Here is a 23198-nt window from a genome sequence, read left to right on the forward strand (position 1 = left end):
TAAAATAATCACACAGATAGGAGACTGATATATATATATATACCTCATGGTAACCAGAAACCAAAAACCTATAATAGATACACTCCCCACCCCTGAAAAAAAGATAAATGAATCCAAAGATAACAATAAAGATAGTAAAATCTATCACAGGTAAAATCAAATCACAAGTGAAGAGAACAAAAGAGAAGAAAGGAACAAAAAAGAACTATAAAAACAATTAACAAAATGACAATTAGTACATACCTAACGATAATTATTAAAAATGTAAATAGACTAAATGCTCCAATTGAAAGACATAGTGTTGCTGAATGGATACACACACCTAAAAACAGACCCCTATATATGCTGCCTACAAGAGACTTACTTCATATCTAGAGACACATACAGGCTGAAAATGAGGGAATGGAGAAAGTTATTCCATACAAATGGAAATCAAAAGAAAGCCAGAATAGCAATACTTATATTAGACAAAAGAGACTTTAAAACAAAGACTGTAACAAGAGGCAAAGAGGGCCATTGCATAATGATCAAGGGCTCAATTCAGGAAGAAGATATAAAAATTATATATATATATATGTGTGTGTGTGTGTGTGTGTGTGTGTGTGTGTATAAAACATAGGAGCACCTAAATACATAAAGGAAATATTTACAGACATAAAGGGAGAAATCAACATGGCACAATAATACTACAGGACTTCAACACCTCAATTACACCAATGGAGACATCTTCCAGACAGAAAATCAATAAAGGTTTTAAATGACATATTAACTCAGTTGGAGTTAATAGATATATATAGAATATCCCATCAAAAAGCAACAGATGAGAATGGACTTGAGGATATGGGGAGGGGGAAGGGTAAGCTGTGACAAAGCGAAAGAGAGGCATGGACATATATACACTACCAAACGTAAGGTAGATAGATAGTGGGAAGCAGCCGCAGAGCACAGGGAGATCAGCTCGGTGCTTTGTGACCGCCTGGAGGGGTGGGATGGGGAGGGTGGGAGGGAGGGAGATGCATGAGGGAAGGGATGTGGGAACAGATGTATATGTATGACTGATTCACTTTGTTATAAAGCAGAAACTAATTAAAAAAATAAATAAATAAACTTTACTTTAAAAAAAAAAAAAAAGCAGCAGAATGCACATTCTTTTCAAGTACTCATGGAACATTCCCCAGGATAAGTCATATGATAGGGCACAAAATAAGTCTCAGTAAATTTAAGAAAGTTGAAATCATATCAAGCATCTTTTCTGACCACAATGCTGTGAGACTAGAAATCCAATACAAGAAAAAAAAACTGCAAAAACCACAAGAATGTGGAGGTTAAACAAATGCTACTAAATAACCAATCGTTCAGTAAATAAATCAAAGAAGAAATTTAAAAATATGTAGAGACAAATGAAAATGAAAACACAACAATCTGAAATCTATGGGATACAACAAAAGCAGTACTAAGAGGGAGTTTTATACAAGCTTACCTCAGAAAACAAGAAAAATCTCAAATAAACAATCTAAACTTATACCTAAAGGAACAAGAAAAAGAAGAACAAACAAAACCCAAAGTTAGTAGAAAGAAAAAAATCATAAATATCAGAGCAGAAATCAATAATACATTAAAAGTATCCCAAACCATGATCAAGTGGGACTTATCCCAGGGATGCAAGAATGGTTCAATATCTGTAAATCAATCAATGTGATACACCACATTAACAAACTGAAGAATAAAATCATATGATGATCTCAATAGATGCAGAAAAACCTTGACAAATTCAACATCCATTTATGATAAAAAGAGAAAACCTCTGAACAAAGAGGGAACATACCTCAACACAATAAAGGCCATATGTGACAGGCCCATAGCTAAGTAGCATCATACTCAATGGTGAAAAATTGAAAGCATTTCTAGTAATATCAGGATGAAGACAAGGATGCCCACTCTCACCAATTTTATTCACTTTTATTTACATAGATTTGGAAGTCCTAGTCACAACAACCAGTTGAAAAAAGAAATAAAAGTAATCCAAATTGGAAAGGAAGAAGTAAAACTGTCACTGTTTGTAAATGACAAGACACTATACACAGAAAATCCTAAAGATGCTACCAAAAAACTACTAGAACTCATCAATGAACTCGGCAAAAGTTGCAGGATATAAAATTAACACAGTAAGTTGCAAACTTTCAAAGATGCAAATGTGCCCAGTGAAAGGACGAAAAGAGAGAAGAGGAAGAAAAAGTAACTGAAGAACCAAAGAGATTCATGATGCAGGAAATGGCAAGGGGATTTTCTTTCTTTGAGGAGGCACTGTTAGTTTTTGAGACACAGGACCAAAATGTAGAACAGTACATGAAGTTTGCAGCAGCCACTCAGAATGCAATCCAGTGCTACTGTGTCATCTATGATGAGAGAAAAAAAAAAAGATCTATTACCAAGACATCACTGGATTGTTTTTTCAAGAGGGTAGATAGAATTGAATCTAGCAAGGAACCAGAAGCTGTGCCATCAATGTCACCCATGAGTGCAATTGCAGCTTGCACTCAGTCTCCTATTGCTGATGATCTTTCAGCTCTACCATCTCCCACCTCTCCTCCCTCTTCCATTCAGTAACTCTTCTTGCCTGTTCACTTGATGCCAGCTCCTGTATGCCAGCTGTTGTACTGTACTACTGTACTTTTCAAGGTACTGTACTATAAGATTAAAAATGTTTTCTTTATTTTTGTGTTTGTTTTTATGCATTATTTGTTCGAAAAGTATTATAAACCTATTACAGTACAGTACTGTACTGTACAGCTGATTGTGTTAGTTGGGTACCTAGGCTAACTTTGTTGGACTTACCAACTAATTGGACTTATGAATGTGCTCTCAGAACAGAACTCTTTCATATGTAGGGAACTTGCTGTATACAGAAATCTGTTGCATTTCTATACACTAACCAAGAAACTATCAGAAAGAAAAATTAAGAAAACCATCCCATTTACAATTGCAACAAAAAGAATAAAATTCCTAAGGATAAGTCCAACTGAGGGAGTAAAAGACCTGTACTTGGAAAATTATAAGGCACTGATAAAAGAAACTGAAGACAACAAAACAAATGGAAAGATAAATTGTCCTCAAGGATTGGAAGAATAAATATTGTTAAAATGACCATACTGCCCAAGGCAGTCTCCAAATTCAATGCACTCCTTATCAAAATACCAACGGTATTTCTCATAGAACTAGTAAAAATAATTCTAAAATGTGTATGGAAACATGAAAGACCCCAAACAGCCAAAACAATCCTGAGATAAAAGAACAAAGCTGGAGTATCGTGCTCTCTGGTTTCAAACTATACTACAAAGCTACAGTAATCAACACAGTATGATACTGGCTCAAAAACAGACACATAGATCAATGGAACACACGAGAAAACCCAGAAATAAACCCACATTTATATAGGCAATTAGTCTCATCAAAGGAGGCAAGAATATACAATGGAAAAAGACAGCCTCTTCAATAAATGGTGTTGAGAAAACTGGACAGCTACACATAGAAGAATCAAACTAGACCACTCTCTCACACCAAGCACAAAAATAAATTTAAAATGAATTAAAGACTTATATGTAAGGCCTGAAACCATAAAACTTCTAGAAGAAAACATAAGCAGCACACTCTTTGACATGGGTCTTAGTAATTTTGAGGGGTGGGGGGTATGTCTCCTCAGGCAAGGGAAACAAAAGTAAAAATAAACAAATGGGACTACATCAAACTAAAAAGCTTTTACACACGGAAGGAATCTATCAACAAAATGAAAGGCTACTACTTAATGGGAGAAGATACATATAATAAGGGGATAATATCCAAAATATACTGGAATTCATAGAATTCAATATCAAAAAAGCAAACAACCTAATTAAAAAGTGGGCAGAGGATCTGAATAAACATTTTTCCAAGGAAGACATACAGATAGCCAACAGACACATGAAAAGATGCTCAGCATCAGTAATCATCAGAGAAGTGCAAATCAAAACCACAATGAGAGTATTTATTGAAGATGGCGGAAGAGTAAGACGCGGAGATCACCTTCCTCCCCACGGATACACCAGAAATACAGCTACACGTGGAACAACTCCTACAGAACACCTACTGAACGCTGGCAGAAGATCCCAGACCTCCCAAAAGGCAAGAAACACCCCACATACCTGGGTAGGGCAAAGCGGAGAGATTCCCGCACAGAGGATCGGTGCCGAGCGGCACTCACCAGCCCGAGAGGCTTGTCTGCTCGCCTGCCGGGGCGAGCGGCGCTGGAAGCTGAGGCTCAGGCTTCGGTCAGAGCGCAGGGAGAGGACTGGGGCTGGCGGCGAGAACTCAGCCTGAAGGAGGCTAATGCGCCACAGCTAGCCGGGAGGGAGTCCGGGAAAACTTTGGAGCTGCCGAAGAGGCAAGAGACTTTTTCTTCCCTCTTGGTTTCCTGGTGCGCGAGGAGAGGGGATTAAGAGCGCTGCTTAAAGGGGCTCCACAGACGGGCGCGGGACGCTGGGGCTGCTGCTGCCGCCGCCGCCAAGAGGCCTGTGTGCGAGCGCAGGTCACTGTCCACACCGCCCTTCCGGGAGCCTGTGAAGCCCGTCACTGCCAGGGTCCCGGGATCCAGAGACGGCTTCCCTGGGAGAACGCACGCCACGCCTCGGGCTGGTGCAACGTCACGCCGGCCTCTGCCGCTGCAGGCTCACCCCACACTCCGTGCCCCTCTCTTCCCCCCCGGCCTGAGTGAGCCAGAGTCCCCGAAGCGGCTGCTCCTTTAACCCTGTCCTGTCTGAGCGAAGAACAGACGCCCTCCGGCGACCTACACGCAGAGGTGGGGCCAAATCCAAAGCTGAGACCGTGGAGCTGTGAGAACAAAGAAGAGAAAGGGAAATCTCTCCCAGCAGCCTCAGAAGCAGCAGATTAAAGCTCCACAATCAACTAGATGTACCCTGCATCTGTGGAATACATGAATAGACAACAAATCATCCCAAATTGAGGAGCCAGGAGTCAGTGCTGTGCCTCTGAGGTGGGAGAGCCAACTTCAGGATACTGGTCCACAAGAGACCTCCCAGCTCCACATAATATCAAGCGGCGAAAATCTTCCAGAGATCTCCATCTCAACACCAGTACCCAACTTCACTCAACGACCAGCAAGCTACAGTGCTGGACACCCTATGCCAAACAACTAGCAAGACAGGAACACAACGCCACCCATTAGCAGAGAGGCTGCCTAAAATCATAAAAAGTCCGCAGACACCCCAAAACACACCACCAGACGTGGACCTGCCCACCAGAAAGACAAGATCCAGCCTCATCCACCAGAACACAGGCACTAGTCCCCTCCACCAGGAAGCCTACACAACCCACTAAACCAACCTTAGCCACTGGGGACAGACACCAAAAACAACGGGAACTACGAACCTGCAGCCTGCAAAAAGGAGACCCCAAACACAGTAACATAAGCAAAATGAGAAGACAGAAAAACACACAGCAGGAGAAGGAGCAAGATAAAAACCCACCAGACCTAACAAATGAAGAGGTAATAGGCAGTCTACCTGAAAAAGAGTTCAGAATAATGATGGTAAAGATGATCCAAGATTCTACTTCCAAGATCCAAAATCTTGGAAATAGAATAGACAAAATGCAAGAAACAGTTAACAAGGACCTAGAAGAACTAAAGATGAATCAAACATCGATTAAAAACACAATAAATGAAATGAAAAATACTCTAGATGGGATCAATAACAGAATAACTGAGGCAGAAGAACAGATAAGTGAGGTGGAAGATAAAATAGTGGAAATAACTGCTGCAGAGCAAAATAAAGAAAAAAGGATGAAAAGAACAGAGGACAGTCTCAGAGACCTCTGGGACAACATTAAACGCACCAACATTCGAATTATAGGGGTTCCAGAAGAAGAAGAGAAAAAGAAAGGGACTGAGAAAATATTTGAAGAGATTATAGTTGAAAACTTCCCTAATATGGGAAAGGAAATAGTTAATCAAGTCCAGGAGGCACAGAGAGTCCCATACAGAATAAATCCAAGGAGAAATACGCCAAGACACATATTAATCAAACTGTCAAAAATTAAACACAAAGAAATCATATTAAAAGCAGCAAGGCAAAAACAACAAATAACACGCAAGGGAATCCCCATCAGGATAACAGCTGATCTCTCAGCAGAAACTCTACAAGCCAGAAGGGAGTGGCAGGACATAATTAAAGTGATGAAGGAGAAAAACCTGCAACCAAGATTACTCTACCCAGCAAGGATCTCATTCAGATTTGATGGAGAAATTAAAACGTTTACAGACAAGCAAAAGCTGAGAGAGTTCAGCACCACCAAACCAGCTTTACAACAAATGCTAAAGGAACTTCTCTAGGCAAGAAACACAACAGAAGGAAAAGACCTACAATAACGAACCCAAAACAATTAAGGAAATGGGAATAGGAACATACATATCGCTAATTACCTTAAATGTAAATGGACTAAATGCTCCCACCAAAAGACACAGATTGGCTGAATGGATACAAAAACAAGACCCATATATATGCTGTCTACAAGAGACCCGCTTCAGACCTAGAGACACAAACAGACTGAAAGTAAGGGGATGGAAAAAGATATTCCATGCAAATGGAAACCAAAAGAAAGCTGGAGTAGCAATTCTCATATCAGACAAAATAGACTTTAAAATAAAGACTCTTAGAAGAGACAAAGAAGGACACTACATAATGATCAAGGGATTGATCCAAGAAGAAGATATAACAATTGTAAATATTTATGCACCCAACATAGGAGCACCTCAATACATAAGGCAAATACTAACAGCCATAAAAGGAGAAATCGACAGTAACACAATCATAGTAGGGGACTTTAACACCCCACTTTCACCAATGGACAGATCATCCAAAATGAAAATAAATAAGGAAACACAAGCTTTAAATGATACATTAAACAAGATGGACTTAATTGATATTTATAGGACATTCCATCCAAAAACAACAGAATACACATTTTTCTCAAGTGCTCATGGAACATTCTCCAGGATAGATCATATCTTGGGTCACAAATCAAGCCTTGGTAAATTTAAGAAAATTGAAATTGTATCAAGTATCTTTTCCGACCACAATGCTATGAGACTAGACATCAATTACAGGAAAAGAGCTGTAAAAAATACAAACACATGGAGGCTAAACAATACACTACTCAATAACGAAGTGATCACTGAAGAAATCAAAGAGGAAATTTAAAAATACCTAGAAACAAATGACAATGGAGACACGACGACCCAAAACCTATGGGATGCAGCAAAAGCAGTTCTAAGAGGGAAGTTTATAGCAATACAATCCCACCTTAAGAAACAGGAAACATCTCGAATAAACAACCTAACCTTGCACCTAAAGCAATTAGAGAAAGAAGAACAAAAACATCCCAAAGTTAGCAGAAGGAAAGAAATCATAAAAATCAGATCAGAAATAAATGAAAAAGAAATGAAGGAAACGATAGCAAAGATCAATAAAACTAAAAGCTGGTTCTTTGAGAAGATAAACAAAATTGATAAACCATTAGCCAGACTCATCAAGAAAAAAAGGGAGAAGACTCAAATCAATAGAATTAGAAATGAAAAAGGAGAAGTAACAACTGACACTGCAGAAATACAAAAGATCATGAAAGATTACTACAAGCAACTCTATGCCAATAAAATGGACAACCTGGAAGAAATGGACAAATTCTTAGAAATGCACAACCTGCCAAGACTGAATCAGGAAGAAATAGAAAATATGAACAGACCAATCACAAGCACTGAAATTGAAACCGTGATAAAAAATCTTCCAACAAACAAAAGCCCAGGACCAGATGGCTTCACAGGCGAATTCTATCAAGCATTTAGAGAAGAGCTAACACCTATCCTTCTCAAAGTCTTCCAAAATATAGCAGAGGGAGGAGCACTCCCAAACTCATTCTACGAGGCCACCATCACCTTGATACCAAAACCAGACAAGGATGTCACAAAGAAAGAAAACTACAGGCCAATATCACTGATGAACATAGATGCAAAAATCCTCAACAAAATACTAGCAAACAGAATCCAACAGCACATTAAAAGGATCACACACCATGATCAAGTGGGGTTTATTCCAGGAATGCAAGGATTCTTCAATATACGCAAATCAATCAACGTGATACACCATATCAACAAATTGAAGGAGAAAAACCACATGATAATCTCAATAGATGCAGAGAAAGCTTTCGACAAAATTCAACACCCATTTATGATAAAAACGCTGCAGAAAGTAGGCATAGAGGGAACTTTCCTCAACATAATAAAGGCCATATATGACAAACGCACAGCCAGCATCGTCCTCAATGGTGAAAAACTGAAACCATTTCCACTAAGATCAGGAACAAGACAAGGTTGCCCACTCTCACCTCTCTTATTCAACATAGTTTTGGAAGTTTTACCCACAGAGAAGAAAAGGAAATAAAAGGAATCCAAATCGGAAAAGAAGAAGTAAAGCTGTCACTGTTTGCAGATGACATGATACTATACATAGAGAATCCTAAAGATGCTACCAGAAAACTACTAGAGCTAATCAATGAATTTGGTAAAGTAGCAGGATACAAAATTAATGCACAGAAATCTCTGGCATTCCTATATACTAATGATGAAATATCTGAAAGTGAAATCAAGGAAACACTCCCATTTACCATTGCAACAAAAAGAATAAAATATCTAGGAATAAACCTACCTAAGGAGACAAAAGACCTGTATGCACAAAATTATAAGACACTGATGAAAGAAATTAAAGATGATACAAAGAGATGGAGAGATGTACCATGTTCTTGGATTGGAAGAATCAACATTGTGAAAATGACTCTACTACCCAAAGCAATCTACAGATTCAATGCAATCCCTATCAAACTACCACTGGCATTTTTCACAGAACTAGAACAAAAAATTTCACAATTTGTATGGAAACACAAAAGACCCCGAATAGCCAAAGCAATCTTGAGAACGAAAAATGGAGCTGGAGGAATCAGGCTCCCTGACTTCAGACTATACTACAAAGCTACAGTAATCAAGACAGTGTGGTACTGGCACAAAAACAGAAAGATAGATCAATGGAACAGGATAGAAAGCCCAGAGATAAACCCACGGACATATGGTCACCTTATCTTTGATAAAGGAGGCAGGAATGTACAGTGGAGAAAGGACAGCCTCTTCAATAAGTGGTGCTGGGAAAACTGGACAGGGACATGTAAAAGTATGAGATTAGATCACTCCCTAACACCATACACAAAAATAAGCTCAAAATGGATTAAAGACCTAAATATAAGGCCAGACACTATCAAACTCTTAGAGGAAAACATAGGCAGAACACTCTATGACATAAATCACAGCAAGATCCTTTTTGACCCACCTCCTAGAGAAATGGAAATAAAGACAAAAATAAACACATGGGACCTAATGAAACTTAAAAGCTTTTGCACAGCAAAGGAAACCATAAACAAGACCAAAAGACAACCCTCAGAATGGGAGAAAATATTTACAAATGAAGCAACTGACAAAGGATTAATCTCCAAAATTTATAAGCAGCTCATGCAGCTCAATAGCAAAAAAACAAACAACCCAATCCAAAAATGGGCAGAAGACCTAAATAGACATTTCTCCACAGAAGATATACAGACTGCCAACAAACACATGAAAGGATGCTCAACATCTTTACTCATTAGAGAAATGCAAATCAAAACTACAATGAGATATCATCTCACACCAGTCAGAATGGCCATCATCAAAAAATCTAGAAACAATAAATGCTGGAGAGGGTGTGGAAAAAAGGGAACACTCTTGCACTGCTGGTGGGAATGTGAATTGGTACAGCCACTATGGAGAACGGTATGGAGGTTCCTTAAAAAACTACAAATAGAACTACCATATGACCCAGGAATCCCACTACTGGGCATATACCCTGAGAAAACCATAATTCAAAAAGAGATATGTACCAAAATGTTCATAGCAGCCCTATTTACAATAGCCCGGAGATGGAAACAACCTAAGTGTCCATCATTGGATGAATGGGTAAAGAAGATGTGGCACATATATACAATGGAATATTACTCAGCCATAAAAAGAAACGAAATTGAGCTATTTGTAATGAGGTGGATGGACCTAGAGTCTGTCATACAGAGTGAAGTAAGTCAGAAAGAGAAAGACAAATACTGTATGCTGACACATATATATGGAATTTAAGAAAAAAATGTCATGAAGAACATAGGGTTATGATAGGAATAAAGACACAGATCTACTAAAGAATGGACTTGAGGATATGGGGAGGGGGAAGGGTAAGCTGTGACAAAACGAAAGAGCGGCATGGGCATATATACACTACCAAATGTAAGGTAGATAGCTAGTGGGAAGCAGCCGCATAGCACAGGGAGATCAGCTCGGTGCTTTGTGACCGCCTGGAGGGGTGGGATAGGGATGGCGGGAGGAAGACGCAAAAGGGAGGGGATATGGGAACATATGTATATGTATAACTGATTAAATTTGTTAAATAAAAAAAAGTATTTATTGAGTATAGTCTAGTATAGGATTTCTCCACAAGATTCCTAAAAAAAAAAAAAAAACCACAATGAGAAACCACCTCACATCTTTCAGAATGGTTATTACCAAAAAGACAATAAATTGGTGAGGATGTGGAGACAAGGGAATGCTTATGTACTCTTGGTGGGAATGTAAATTGGTGCAGCCACTATGGAAAACAGTATGGAGATTCCTCAAAAATTAAAAATAGAACTTCCGTATGACCCACAAATTCCACTCCTAGATATTTATCTGAAGAAAACAAAAGCAATAATTCAAAAAAATATATACACTCCTAAGTTCATTGCAGCATTATTTACAATAGCCAAGATATAGAAGCAACCTAAGTGCCCATCAATAGATTAATGGATAAAGAAGATATGTTTTATACATATAAAACATATGAAAGAATGAAATCTTGCCATTTTCAACAACATGGATGGACCTAGTGGGTATTATGCTAAGTGAAATAATTCAGACAGAGAAAGACAAATACTGATTTCACTTAAATGTGGAATCTAAAAAAGAAAACAGTGAACAAACATAACAAAACAGAAGCAGTTATAGATACAGAGAACAAAAAAACAGGTAGTTTACCAGAGGGGACAGGTGTGTGGGGAAAGAAATAGGTGAGGGAGATTAAGAGGTATAAACTTCTAGGTGCAAAATAAATGAGTCAAGGGTATGAAATGTACAGTGTGGGGATATAGTCAATAACAATGTAATATCTTTGTATAGTGAAAGACGATTTATCGTGGTGATCATTTTGAAATGTATAGAAATATGGAATTACTATGTTGTGTAACAGAAACTAACACAGTGTTGTAGGTCAATTATACTCCAAAAACAAACTCATAGAAAAAGAGATCAGATTTGAGGTTACCAGAGTCGGGCATGAGGGGAGGGGGAACTGGATGAAGGCAGTCAAAAGGTAGAAACTTCCAGTTATAAGATAATAAGTACTAGTGATGTAATGTATAACATGATAAATATAATTAACACTGCTGTGTGTTATATATGAAAGCTGTTAGGACGGTAAATCCTAAGAGTTCTCATCACAAGGAAAATTTTTTTCTATTTCTTTTATTTTGTATCTATATGAGATGATGAATGTTCACTAAGCACTGTGATAATCATTTCATGATGTATGTAAGGCAAATCATTATGCTGTACACCTTAAACTTGTCCAGTGCTCTATGTCAATTATATCTCAATAAAACTGGGGGAAAAAAGAAAAACAGAAAATAATTTAAAATAAAATAAAAATAACAAAACATCCCCTAAATTTCAAAGTGTGTCTTCTTTTTGTTCATTTCTACAACAGGTTGTTACTATTACTATATCTAACCTGTTTCCATTTCTCAGGTTTGGGAGGAGGTTAATGCTCAGATGGTGTTTGCTCCAGCTCGCCATTACTGACACCTGTGCAGCCTTTGCTCCCACCTTCCTCATTTACTGCTCCCTACGCTTCTTGGCTGGGTTTTCTACCATGAGCATCCTGACAAATATTTCTGTGCTTAGTAAGTCAAAATTTTGGGTGTTTGCCATTTTCCAAGCCTTAACTTTGACTTTGAAATTCTAACTTTGTTTGAAGTCAAAATCCTGTTTGTGTTTTCTTTCAGTTGTAGAATGGACAGTGCCCCGATTCCAAGCCATGGGAATGACCATGTCAATCTGTGCTGCTTGCATAGGACAGATCACCCTAGGAGGACTAGCTTTTGCCATTCGAGACTGGCACACCCTTCAGCTGGTGTTTTCTGTACCATTATTTGTCTTCTTTCTTTCCTCAAGGTATAAGCTTTCTTACTTCCTTTGTCTTAGAGGATCCTAGATGCAAGGTACCTGAAATTAGGATGCAAGAATTCTGGTTGGTCTTAGTCAACACTTGAGCACATGCTCTACTAATCTGTGCCCTATGTACAATTAAAGAAGCAGAACGAGTAGGGTTGCCAGATAATATCAAGGGCATTCAGTTAAACTTGAATTTTAGATAAAGCAATAAACTTTTTGTATAGTATGCCAAATATTGTATGGAGCATAGTTACACTAAAAATTATTAATTGTTTATATGAAATTTCTATTTACCTAAGAATTCTGTATTTTCCTTTACTAACCAGATAAAATACAGTGTCTCATTAAAGTAAAATTTCAAATAAACAGCAAATACTCTTTAGTGTATGTCCAAAAAATTGCATGGGACATAGTCATACTCAAGAATTACCCATATTCACTGTTCATCTGAATTCAAATTTAACTAAACACAGTGGGTTTTCTTGTTGGTTTTTAAAATTTTATTTATTTATTTATTTATTTTTGGCTGCCTTGGGTCTTCATTGCTGCATGCGGGCTCTCTCCAGTTGTGGCGAGTGGGGGCTACCCCTCGCTGCAGTGCGTGGGCCTCTCATCGCAGTGGCCCCTGTTGTTGCAGAGCACAGGCTCCAAGGCGCACGGGCTCCAAGGCGCACAGGCTTCAGTAGTTGTGGCACGCAGGCTCAGCAGCTGTGGCTCGTGGGCTCTAGAGCGCAGGCTCAGTAGCTGTGGCGCACGGGCTTAGTTGCTCCGCAGCATGTGGGATGCTCCCGGACCAGGGCTCGAACCTGTGTCCCCTGCATTGGCAGGTGGATTCCCAACCACTGAGCCACCAGGGAAGCCCAAACACCGTGTTTTATTTGCTAAAACTGATAATATCTTGCTGAATAATGGGGGGAGGGCACTATGACTCCAACTCTATATTCCCGGCAGTGAAGGTGTACTGCATGGAGAGGTCATCTTCACAGCTTCCTAGTTATGGTACAAAAGAACATAAGTTTATATTTCCTGGTATAACAGAACAAGAGATAGGTATTAGATGGGAGGGGAGAGGCATTTCAGGAAAAAGCCTCTGTGGAAAAAAAATGGGCAAATGAAAGTTGATGGCACCCCTGTCCTCTTCTTTGATCAGGTGGCTGGCAGAGTCTGCTCGGTGGCTGATTATCACCAACAAACCAGAGGAGGGCTTAAAGGAACTTAGAAAAGCTGCTCACAAGAATGGAAGGAAGAATGCTGGAGACGCTCTAACCATGGAGGTGAACAGGAGAGGGAGTTGGTTATGGAATATAGGAAAGACATGACCTGACATATACACTAGTCAGTGTCCATAAAGTGAATAAGGGGTGGGAACCCTGGTGTGGTTTGGGATCTTCTTACCTCATCGTCCTGGTCTTCAATAGCTGTCAACATGGTTTGAGTGAACATTAGGATGCTGATGCCGAAAGGACTGGATGCAGATATTTTACTCAACAGAGGCGGATAACGCATATATGTGGAATCTAGAAAAATGGTACAATATTTATGATTGTAAAGGTTGTTATTGTTCTCACTTTGTATTAGAGAAAGTAACAAAAACTAATCCATTTCTTTCCAATTAACATTTCAAAGGCTTTTTTTTTCAGGATAGTAAGGCAAGTTGAAGGGCGGCTTAGTGACCACGCAGAATAGAGCATAAGGAGGCTTATTTGTCAAGTCAATCATATATGCTTCCATTCATGGTATATTTACTGAAAGGACATTCTGTTCTATATAGGAAATATGGTAATGACCACAATAGTCCAAATCCCTGTTTTGTGGAGTTTACATTCTACTTATTACAAGTTCCAAGAACATGACTGAGTGGAAAGGCTTCAGAGAGATTTTTCTCTTTTTTTATTTTCCACCCCAGGTATGGAAGGCAGATGCTGCTGTATGTCATAAAGTAGACCATTCACCATGTCATGAATGTATAAATTATTTATTGAAAAATTATAATGTAGTAGGCATGGTGCTTGGTCATGCATAGCAGTATGAGTCAGAATTCCATTTTTCACAGAGCTTTAATATTAAAAAGAGAAATTTTAACATACATTTTAAAATAACTTTTATTGTGTTCAAAATGCATAGAATGAAATCTAAAATTTTAACTGTACAATACAGTATTGTTAACTATAAGTACAATGAGCTCTAGGACTTTTTCATCTTGCATGACTAAAACTATACCCATTAAACAACACTTTCTCAATTCCCTTGTCCCCAGTCCCTAGTGACCACCATTCTTCTTATTGTTCTATTATTTTAATATTTTAGATACCTCATATAAGTGGAATCATGCAGTATTTATCCTTCTATGAGAACTATTTATCCTTTTGTGACTGACTTACTTCACGTAGCAAAATTTTCAAGATTCATCTATGATATAGCATATGGCAGGATTTCCTCATCTTTATGGTTGAATAATATCCTATGGTATGAATATACTATATTTTCTTTAAACATTCATCCATTGATGGGCATTTAGGTTGTTTCCATATGTGAATAGTGTGGCAATGAATATGAGTATGAAAATATCTCTTCAATATCCTGTGTACAATTCTTTTGGCTACATAACCATAATTGATATTGCCAGATCATATGGTATTTCTGTTGTTAACTTTTTTGTTTGCAACGATAAGAGAATGAAAGGAATGCTAATAGAGACAAGGAGAAATCATCTGCCCTCATTTAACAGGAAAAAGAGAGTGCTAGGAGCTAGACAGCCAAAGAGAAGCAATAAAACATTTCTGCAAATAAGTTCAATTACACGTGTGATAGATTTTTTAAAAAACACTTTATTGAGGTATGATTAACATACAAAGAGCTGTACATATTTAATGTACAACTTGATGTATTTGCAGATGAGTATACATCTAAATATCATCACCACAGTTTATGTAATAAACATATCCATTACCTCCTAAAACTCTCTCTGCCCTTTATTCATTATTTTTTTGTGATAACACTCAACATAAGATCTACCCTCACAGCAAATTTAAGTATATGGTACAGTATTATAACCCTAGACACTAGACTGTAAAGTAGATCCCTAGGATTGATTTATCTTGCACAACTGAAACTTTGTACTCTATGACAAATATTTCCCCATTTCTCTCATCCCCCAGCACCTGGCAAACACCATTCTACTCTCTGCTTCTTCGGGTTTGACTCTTTTAGATTCCTCGCATAAGTGGTATCATGTAGTATTTGTTCTTTTGCACATGGATTATTTTACTTAGCGTAATGACCTCTAGGTTCATTATGCTGTGGAAAAGGGTGGAATTTCCTTCTTTATATTGCTGAATAATATGCCATTTTACCTATATATGTGTATACACACACACACACACACATATATATTTTCTATTCATCCATGGATGGACATTTAGGTTGTTTCCATATCTTAGCTATTGTGAATAATGATCCAGTGGACATGTGAGTGCAGATATCTCTTCAAGATCTTGATTTTAATTCCTTTGGATATACACCCAGAAGAGGGATTACAGGATAATATACTAGTTCTATTTTTAATTTTTTGAGCAAACTCCATACTGTCTTCATAGTGGCTACACAATTTCACATTCCTAACAGCAGTGTACAAGGGTACCCTTTTCTCCACATCTTCACCAGCACTAATTACTTTTTTTTATAATTGCCATCCTAACTGGTGTGAAGTGATAACTCGTAATTTTGATTTGCCTTTCCCTAACAACCAGTGGTGTTAAGCACTTTTTCATGTACCTCTTGGCCACTTGTATGCTGTCTTTGCAGAAATGTGTATTCAGTTCGTATGCCAATTTTTTAATTAAGTTATTTGGCTTTTTTACTATTGAGTTGTACGAGTTTCCTATGTATTTTGGATATTAACCCTCTATAAGACATATGGCTTGCAAATATTTTCTCCCATTCTGTAGGTGCTTTTTCATTTTGTCAATTATTTCCTAGCCGTGTAGAAGCTTTTCAGTTTGATGTATTTAGTACGATTTGTCTATTTCTGCTCATGGCCTGTGCTTTTGGTGTCACATCCAAACAATTATTGCTAAGACCAATATCAACAAACTTTTCTCCTATGTTTTCCTTAGGAATTTTACAGTTTAGATCTTACATTTTAGTCTTTAATCCATTTGTGTTGATTTTGTGTATAGTGTAAGTTTCCAGTTTCATTCCTTTGCATGTGGATATCCAGTTTTCCCAACACCATTTATTGACAATATCCTGTCCCCATTGTGAATTCTTGGCACAACTGTCAGAAATCAATTGTCTGTATATGCATGAGTTTATTGCTGGGCTCCCCATTCTGTTCCATTGGTCTATATGTCTGTTTTCGTGCCAGTATCACACTTTTGGTTACTGTGGCTTCGTAATATATTTTGAAATCAGAATATGTGATGCTTCCAGCTTTGTTTCTGTTCAAAAATGCTTTGACTGTGGGGACCTTCTGTGTTTCCATATGATTTTAGGATTGTTTTTTCTATTTCTGTAAAGAATGCCATTGGGATTTTGACAGGGATTTATTGAATCTGCATATTGCTTTGTGTTGTATGGACATCTTAACAGTATTAATTTATTTGTTTAATCCATGAACATGATGTCTCTCAATTTTCTAGTATCTGCATTAATTTCTTTCTTCAGGGATTATAGTTTTCAGTATACAATTCTTTCACCTCCTTGGTTAAGTTTATCCCTTAATACTTTATTATTTTGATGCTACTGCAAACAGGATTGTTTTCTTAATTTTATTTTTAGACAGTTTATGGCTGGCGTATAGAAATATAACTGATTTATATGTTAATTTTGTATCCTGTAACTTTACTGAATTCATTTATTAGTTCTAACAATTTTTTGGATATGTATTAGGGTTTTCTACAAATTGGATCATGTTGCCTTCAAACAGACAATTTTACTTCTTCCTTTCTGATTCGAATGCCTTTTATTAATTTTTTTCTTACCTAATTGCTCTGGCCAGGACTTCCAGTCCTACACTGAAGTGTGATCCTTGTCTTGTTCCAGATCTTAAGGGAAAAGCTTTCAGTTTTTCACCATAGAGTATGATGTTAGCTGTGGGCTTTACATACATGGCCTTTAATGTAAGTTCTTTCAATACCTAATTCGTTGAGAATTTTTACCGTGGAAGTGCATTGAATTTTGTCAAATGTGTTTTCTGCATTTATTGAGGTAATCACACAATCTTTAGCCTTCATTCTGTTAATTTGGTGTATCACATTGATTTGCTTATATTGAAGCATCCTTGCATCCCAGGAATAAAGCCCACTGGGTAATGGTGCACGATCCTTTCAATATGCTGTTGAATTTGGTTTGCTAATATCTTTTTTTTTTTTTTTTTTTTTTTTTTTTTTGTTACGCGGGCCTCTCACTGTTGTGGCCTCTCCCCTTGCGGAGCACAGGCTCCGAACGCACAGGCTCAGTGGCCATGGCTCACGGGCCCAGCCGCTCCGCGGCATGTGGGATCTTCCCGGACCGGGGCACGAACTCGTGTCCCCTGCATCGGCAGGCGGACTCTCAACCACTGCGCCACCAGGGAAGCCCTGGTTTGCTAATATCTTGATGATTTTTTCAACTATGTTCTTCAGGAATATTGGCCTGCATTTTTCTTTTCTTTTCTTATGGTATCTTTGTCTCACTTTGGTATCAGGATCATATTGGTCTGACAAAATGAGTTTAGAACTGTCCTTGTCTTCTATTTTTTGAAAGAGTTTGAGAGGATTGGTATTAATTAATTAATATCTAATTAATTAATCTTCAAATGTTTGGTAGAATTCACCTGTAAAGCTCTATGGTGTTAAGCTTTTGTTTCTGGAATTTTTAAAATTACTGTCACATACTCTTTATTAGTTATTGGCCTATTGAGGCTTTCTGTTTCTTCTTGATTCAATCTTTGTGGGTTATATGTCATATCTTTGTGTTGCAGTGATCCTTTTATCATTATAAATTACTTTCTTTGTCTCTTGTGACAGTATTTGATTAAAGTCTATTTTATCTGTACAAGTTGACTATCCCTGCTCTGTTTTGGTTATCATTTGCATGGAATGTCTTTTTTAGTCCATTCACTTTATGTCTACTGTGTTTTTAAATCTAAAGTGACTGTCTTAGAGATAGCATAAAATTGGATCTTTTTTTTAAAATTCATTCAGCCACCCTATATCTTTTGATGGATGAGTTTAATCCATTTGCATTTAAAGTAATTATTGATAGGTAAGTACTTACAATTGATAAATTGTTTTCCCTCTGTTTTATTGTTCTTTTTTCCTCTCTTCTATTGCTATCTTCCCTTGTGATTTGATTTTTTATAGTGATATACAATACTTTGATTCTTTTTTGTTTTTATTTTGTATATCTACTGTAGGTTTTCTCTTTGTTGTTTCCATGAGACTTGCATAAAGCTTCTTATAGTTATAACAGTCTATTTTAAGCTGATAACAACTTAAATTCTATTATGAGCAAAAACTATACTTTTACTTTCCCTAAACACATGTTTGATGTTATTAATGCCAGAATTCACTTCTCTCAAATCATGTATCTATTAATAATTTTTGTGGTTCTAGTTATTCTTAACAGTTTTGTCTTTTAACTTTTATACTAGTGTTAAAGAAATTTACATGCCACCATTACGGTATTAGATTATTCTGTATTTGTCTTATATTTACTTTAACCATAGAGATTTTTACTTTCATATGCTTTCGTGTTGCTGCTTAGTATCCTTTTCATTTCAACTTCCTTTAGCCCTTCCTGTAAAGCACGTCTATTAGTGACAAATTCCCTCAGTTTTTCTCTGGGAAAGTTTTTATCTTCTTCATTTTTAAAGGACAATTTTGCTGGGCACTCCATTCTTGGTTGGCAGGTTTTTCTCTCAGTACTTTGAATATATTATTCCACTCTTTCCTTTCTTACAGAATTTCTGCTGAGAAATCCACTGATGGTCTTATGGGAGTTTTGTTGAGTGTGGTGAGTCACTTTTCTCTTGATGCTTTCAAAATTCTCTCTTATTTTTCACTTTTGAGTATTTAGTTATAATATGTTTCCATGTAGACCTCTTTAGGGTCTACCTACTGGGAGTCCTTTGTGCTTCGTGAATCTGAATATCCACCACTCTCCCCAGATAAGGGAAGTTTTCATCCATTATTTCTTTAAATGAGGTTTCTTGTCCTTTCTCTCTCTCTTCTCCTTATGTGATTCCTATAATGTGTATACTGATTTTTTTATATTGTTCCATAAGTTCCTTAGGCTGTCTTCACTCTTTTCCATTCTGTTTTCTTTCTGTTCCTCTGACTATATAATTTCAAATGGCCTGTCTTTGAATTCATAGGTCCTTTATTTTATTTGATCAAATATGCTGTTGAACCTCTTAATTGAAGTTTTTAGTTCATTTATTATATGCTTCAGCTCCAGAATTTCTGTTTGGTTCTTTTTTATGGTTTCTGTCTCTTTTTGAACTCCTTATATTCTTTATGTGTTATTTTCCTTATTTCATTTTGTTGTCTTTCTGGGTTCTCTTGCAGCTCACTAGCTTCTTTATGATTATTGTTAAATATTTGTAGGCAGTTTGTAGATCTACACTTCTTAAGAATTGGATACTAGTGCTTTATTTTGTTCTTTTGGTGACGTCATGTTTTCCTGATTCTTTGTGATCCTTGCAGCCTTGTATTGGTGTTTGTGCATATGAAGAAGGAGTTATTTCTTCCAGTCTTTACAGTCTGGCTTTGTCAGGGAAGCTCTTCACCAGTCACTGGAAATTCTGGGCAGGCCATTGGCAGAGACTACAGGTGGGCCAGTTAGCAGGGTTCATTAGTTGTCCTACTGCCTCGGTCCACATATGGCTGTGCCTTCAGCCAGGGTCTGCAGGTGAGAGGGTCCACTGCTAGCATCCATGGAGAGGCAGAACTTGTTCTGGGGTCTGTGGCCAGGCCTGGTGCCATTGTCTGTGGACAGGCTAGATGTCAGGGTCCACAGGTGCTGTTGTTGGTAGGCAAGTCTCTTTTCCGGGTCCCTGGATGGGCCTGCTGCTGGTCATGGGCCAAAAGCAGGTCTGGTGATGGGATCCACAGGCAGGCATGTTGCTGGGGTCCTGAGAAGGGTGGCATGGTGCCTGGGGTTATTACATAGAGGCAGTGGCCCTGAGAGGCCCTGAGAAGATAAAGAACCATTGGCATAGTCCTTTTTTTAAAGAAATTTTGAAATTTAGGTGGAGCTCTATGGCACTCTGAGACTGTGTCAATATATACTTGATTTATAGGAAATTATTTTGGGCCAACTAATATCTTGGAAGTATCTTTAGTTCCAAGACCTCACCTAGTATTTTGTCTACCAGGTTGGCCCAATCCAAAGAATTAAAGCTTAAATCTTACAGGAAAGTTATCTGCCAGGTCAATAACAAAAATAAGTGTTACGAGCTGGAAGAAAGAAAGGAACAATGCATTATCAGGGTAAACGGCAAATGACAATCACCTCAGTGCCAAGAAGAAGAAAGACAACATTGTAAAAGAGGAACAAATGAAATTTGGTTTAGGAACTGGATTCTATGTATGAATGAGTACCCAAAATTGCCTTAATTTCATTTTTTAAATTTTGTAAAGATTATTCAGAAATTTGTGGTCTTAGTCATGTTTAACCTCCATCTGACAGATTGCCAAACACATTCACTCCAGACAATCCTTCTTACTTAAAGCTGTTCCCCTTCATGTCAATAACAATCCATTGATTAATCCAGTTTTGGCTGTCTTGGAGTCCAGTAAATGATAAACATTTCCTCTGCTTAAATCACACCCAACTGAGGGATAGTTAATGTGCTCAGAAAGATGACAATAAAAAATTATGTTTTTCACAACAGTGAAAACTGAAATAGAAGAAGTGTCTAATTCAAGCAACAATAAGTTTGCTAACACTTCAACCCACAACTGAACTTATTCACAAGTGCCAGGTTTTTCCACCGATGCAGAGCCTGCATTGCTAAATATAAGGTGTGACCCAGGCAGCAAATCTGAATGAATTTTCATTCTAAAGGCATTCTGGGTCACTGAAGCATATCCATTGCATTCTCCTAGTTTACCAGTCAAATACCTCAGTTCTCCAGGGGCAGTGAGGGTAGGTATAAAGTGGTCTGTAGTATTACTCTTTCAAAGTCTTTCTTCTTGGAAACATGAAGATTATGAAGAAAGTGCCCCTACCCCAAGCCACCAGTGTGTCTCAGGCAACTTCTTTTTGGTCAGTTCTTATTTCAGTCATCCTTTGGCAGATTCATTTTTCCATCTTTTCCTTCTTTATCTTTTAATAAATTGTCCTCCTCCCCTGCTCATTTTATTCTACTGGTTCTGGTATTTCAATGCAATTGTGGTCTTATCTACCTTCCTTCCTGCTCTAAACTCTGTACATTCCAAATTCTGATACTCTCCTCTCACTTCTGCTCTGTCCAATTTCCTCCTCCTATTCCTGTGTGACATGTACAGTCTTCTTTTCTATTGTCCTAATTGTTTCAGACCCAGTAGAAACACAAGAACCATGCTCCACAGTAGCCCAGCCTGAAATACACTTCAGGCTGTATAAGAAATACAGTTTCTTAAAGGATCCCAAGGTGCACTGTCCAATCAAACCATTAAAAAGTATTCAATTGAAACTCGATTCTCACAAACTCAGTGACGGCACACTTATGTGGTGGTAAATGACATGGCAACTATGAGAGACCAACACAAATTTCTCCCCTGAATCCTCTGCAGGTTTCTCTTACATCCATAAAACTTCAGAGTTTTCCCAACTATTCTACATTAAGAGACGTTTCTTTCTAAATATCATAAATTGTAATTTTGAAGAAATAAATGTCCATTTTCTCCATTTCTGATCTCATTGACAAACATCTTCTCAAAGCTCTCCAAATCAATGTTTTATACCTATATTGGTTCTTGAATTTCAGATCTTTCAGCTTCTAAATGCATTCCGCCTTCAGCCAGTTTCTTCCACCCTCCCTGTCTTCCCTTTTTCTTTTTGTCTTCCTCTTTCTCTTCCAAATTTATTTCAGGACTATTTGATGACAGATCCTGTGACAGTCGCCGAGGGGAAAGGTCTACAGTTTCTGTCTTCAGAAAGATCACACTCAGCAAGTAAAATGGGCTTGATAAAGTCTCTTTGAATTAAAGCAAGGGTGGAATGTGACTGTCAAGGAGGGACATATAATCTGAACTGCAGATATGTGGGCAATGAATGCATATTGGAAGTAGTTACATCTGAAATGGGTCTTACAGGTTAAGGTAGAACTATCCAGGTTTAAACCAGGCAGAGAGATGATTAAATTTGCAGTTGAGAGCAGTCCAAATGACTTACAGAGGGGTCAAGCCACTGGTGTGCTGGTAAATGTTTAACACTTAACGTTACAAGAGGAAAAGAAGCATAGATCTCAGATTTGTGGTAATTATCAATTTCCATGGTGTGACTATTACCACCACAGTGAGTTTCATGCCACCAACAAGATGGCAACTGCTTTACAAACTATCTAAAACTTTAACAAAGGGCTTTTGTGAATTTTTACACACTGATTCCAGAACGCTACTGGGCAAGGGTTCAGTCGAGGGCTGTTTCATGCTTTTTACCCCAAGATAGTGTTATGAGTGGTACAAAGCATTTTTTAAGCAAGAAAATGAAGTGAAGATCAGAGAGAAAAGTACCTTTTAAAAAATGAAGATACAGCAGGCTCCCATTTGAATATGGGCCTCTTTTCCCCTGAATAAGGATTTTACCAGGTAGGAGGAGCTCCTTGAGTTCCTGTAAGTGATCTGGCATCGCC

At 37.8% G+C, this 23198-nt stretch overlaps 1 protein-coding gene across 1 annotated transcript in view; it reads left to right on the plus strand.

Moving 5' to 3' along the window:
- Positions 1-23198, plus strand: part of LOC308620965 (organic anion transporter 7) — a 49872-nt gene that overhangs the window by 17454 nt on the left and 9220 nt on the right. Inside the window, exons 3-5 of the mRNA XM_081240906.1 lie at positions 11951-12105; positions 12208-12376; positions 13527-13650. Coding sequence (XP_081097032.1) covers positions 11951-12105; positions 12208-12376; positions 13527-13650 — 448 coding nt within the window. The remainder of the gene's footprint in view (positions 1-11950; positions 12106-12207; positions 12377-13526; positions 13651-23198) is intronic.

The sequence above is a fragment of the Mesoplodon bidens genome (genome assembly GCF_964165515.1).
Source record: "Mesoplodon bidens genome assembly, chromosome: 7".
Lineage (NCBI taxonomy): Eukaryota > Metazoa > Chordata > Mammalia > Artiodactyla > Ziphiidae > Mesoplodon > Mesoplodon bidens.